The sequence below is a fragment of the Pteropus vampyrus genome, unplaced genomic scaffold (genome assembly GCF_000151845.1).
Source record: "Pteropus vampyrus isolate Shadow unplaced genomic scaffold, Pvam_2.0 Scaffold193, whole genome shotgun sequence".
NCBI lineage: Eukaryota > Metazoa > Chordata > Mammalia > Chiroptera > Pteropodidae > Pteropus > Pteropus vampyrus.
The window spans coordinates 2,166,531-2,168,757 of NW_011888974.1; the positions used below are offsets into that span (position 1 = coordinate 2,166,531).

General features: G+C 56.1%; 1 protein-coding gene and 1 long non-coding RNA gene across 9 annotated transcripts in view; one reads left to right on the forward strand and one right to left on the reverse strand.

Moving 5' to 3' along the window:
• Nucleotides 1-291: 291 nt before the first annotated feature.
• LOC111746539 lies at nt 292-1,539 on the reverse strand. Its single transcript, XR_002783164.1, has 2 exons — nt 1,468-1,539; nt 292-884 (listed from the first exon to the last, which is right to left on the reverse strand). It is a non-coding gene; the product is annotated as an uncharacterized LOC111746539 (long non-coding RNA).
• Nucleotides 1,540-1,710: 171 nt separating this feature from the next.
• The window catches only part of RASA4B (RAS p21 protein activator 4B), a 25,083-nt gene continuing 24,566 nt past the window's right edge, over nt 1,711-2,227 (forward strand). For all 8 annotated transcript variants that reach the window (XR_002783158.1, XR_002783159.1, XM_011371565.2 and 5 more), the window contains exon 1: nt 1,711-1,951. Coding sequence is in view for 4 of the 8 variants with exons in the window: in XM_011371565.2 (XP_011369867.1) it covers nt 1,887-1,951 (65 nt within the window). In the remaining 4 variants the exon portion in view is untranslated. The remainder of the gene's footprint in view (nt 1,952-2,227) is intronic.

Below are 2,227 nucleotides of genomic sequence, written 5' to 3' on the forward strand. Positions count from 1 at the left end.
GGGATGTGGGAGAGCTGGCACACTCCTGTATGTGGGTGGCTGTGTACACTGGAACCACCACTGCAGCAGGAAATTTGGCAAATCCTGCAGAAATCCCCCCACACATGTCTTATGGTCCAGGGATTCCATTTCCTGGAATTTATCTTTGGCTGCACTCGCTCACATGCAAAATGATGTTTGAGCCCTGCTACTGTTTGCTGAAAGCAAATGATGGCAACAACCTGCCCATCCACTAGCAGAGGACCCATCAAAATGATGGTACATTCACACAACGAAAAACTGGACAAGTGGCAAAGAGCATGAAGGTACTTTATACAGATAGACATGTACAATTCTACAAGCTGAAATAAGTGAAATTGTAAGTGTAACCAGTAAGCTACTATTTGTATATAAAAGAAAAAAAAATTATGTCTACTTATGCATTGTAGACAGTCTGTCTCCAGGAGGCACAAGAACCAGGAATAGTGGATGCCTCAGGGGAGAGAATTTGTGTGGTTGCGAAAGAGACTGACTTCATTTTTCATTGTAAACCTCCAATATCTTTTGAATTTGGAAAAGTGTGCATGTAGTGTATAAATAACAAAATAGGAAAATAGGAAAAGAAAATAATGTAACAGAAAATAGAAACTGTGCTAGCCCCCCCACCCCCATCCCAGTGTCTCCTGGGTACTTTTGGCAGGTGTCAGTGCTCCCTCTTTGCAGGTGATGAAATGGAACCAGCTCACTAAAGTTCAGAAAGCCTCCAAGCATCATTCAGCAAGGGAGTGGTAGAGCTGGTTCTGGGGCCCAAATCTGCAGTCGTGCTTGGGGCAATGCCCTCCTGGGAAGCCAGCTGCCCAGCACCAGTTACTACTGTACCAGCCCCAGGGCTGTGACCGCTAGATCTGGAAGGGAATCAAGAAGGGGCAATTATGGAAACTCAGTTCTAGACAGTCTGAGAGAAGGATGGTACCCCAGTGGAAAGGTGGTGGTCATGGGTCATGGAGTCTTGCAGTACTAGGGAGGCCAAACCTGGCCGGGGCTGGGGCCAGTGGTGTGACCTCCAGTAAGTAATTTTTTCATATGTATGCCTGAGCATCTCCTCCAGGTTCTCACTGTGGGGGATATCGGAGGTGTAAATTAGGTGATAACAGAGAAACCCCCTCCTCCCAAGGATATTCACAAAAATAATCCAAGTCTTCCAAGATCGGGTTGCCCTTGCTCTTACTGCCTCTTTCTGGGTCCAGGCGGCTCTAACTCAAACACCCATAATGTTTGAAAATTCGTCTAATTTTTCATTCATTCAGCTTACACCAATGCAGGGCCTACCTCCCACGCGCCAGGCTCGGGTGGCCAAGGCGATCCTCCTTGCACGCCCCCCGCCCGTGTGTCCTCTAACAGGCCCCCGCCTCCAAGCATACACTCGAGCCCACAGCCCCCACGCGCCGGGGTACTGGCACTCAGACCGCGCCCACCGCCCACACCTACCCGTAGCGCCGGCCACTTGGCACCCAGCGTCTCCACTCGCCTCAGGGGGTGCCTCTTGCCCCACCGCTCCCGCCCAGCATCAGAGCCTGGGAGCAGGCCCCGCCCCTACCCAGCCCCAGGCGGCCAATCAGCACGGCGGCCCGAGCCGGCCCTGCCTACCACAGGGAGCCCCAGCCAACGATTGGCCTACGCGGGAGCTGTGTTCCCCCCCCCGCACGTGGGGCGGGGGCGGGGGCGGGGATGGGGGGGTGAATGAAGTGGAAGCGATTTTTTCGCCCCCGCGTTTACCTCCCTCCCCCGGCACGGTCCGCCCCCCAGGCGCCCTGTCCAGTGCCCGCCGGCCCGCCCTCCGGCTGCCAGTTGCACCGGACCCTGGCGTCCGACTCCCTCGGGCGAGGACCTAGCGTTGCGGACCGGCGATGGCCAAGCGCAGTTCGCTGTCCATCCGCATCGTGGAGGGGAAGAACCTGCCAGCCAAGGACATGTGAGCGCGGCCGGGGCTGGGAGCCTCAACTTTCCGGGGAGGGGCGCTGCCCCTTACGCCTGATTTTTCCGGGGTCCACAAGGCCCGCCTACAAGTAGAGCAAAGGCCAGGTTGTGGCTAGTGTGGTCGCAGTGGGAGACAAGCAGGGAAATGGGGACAGTGAGAGGATATGCTGCGAGCACCGGACAGGGGGTAACCAGGAGGGGCCGGGGGCTTGGGAGGGGCCCGGGACTGGGGAGGGGCCGGGGATCTGTAACAGGCCTTAGTGAGCGGGCA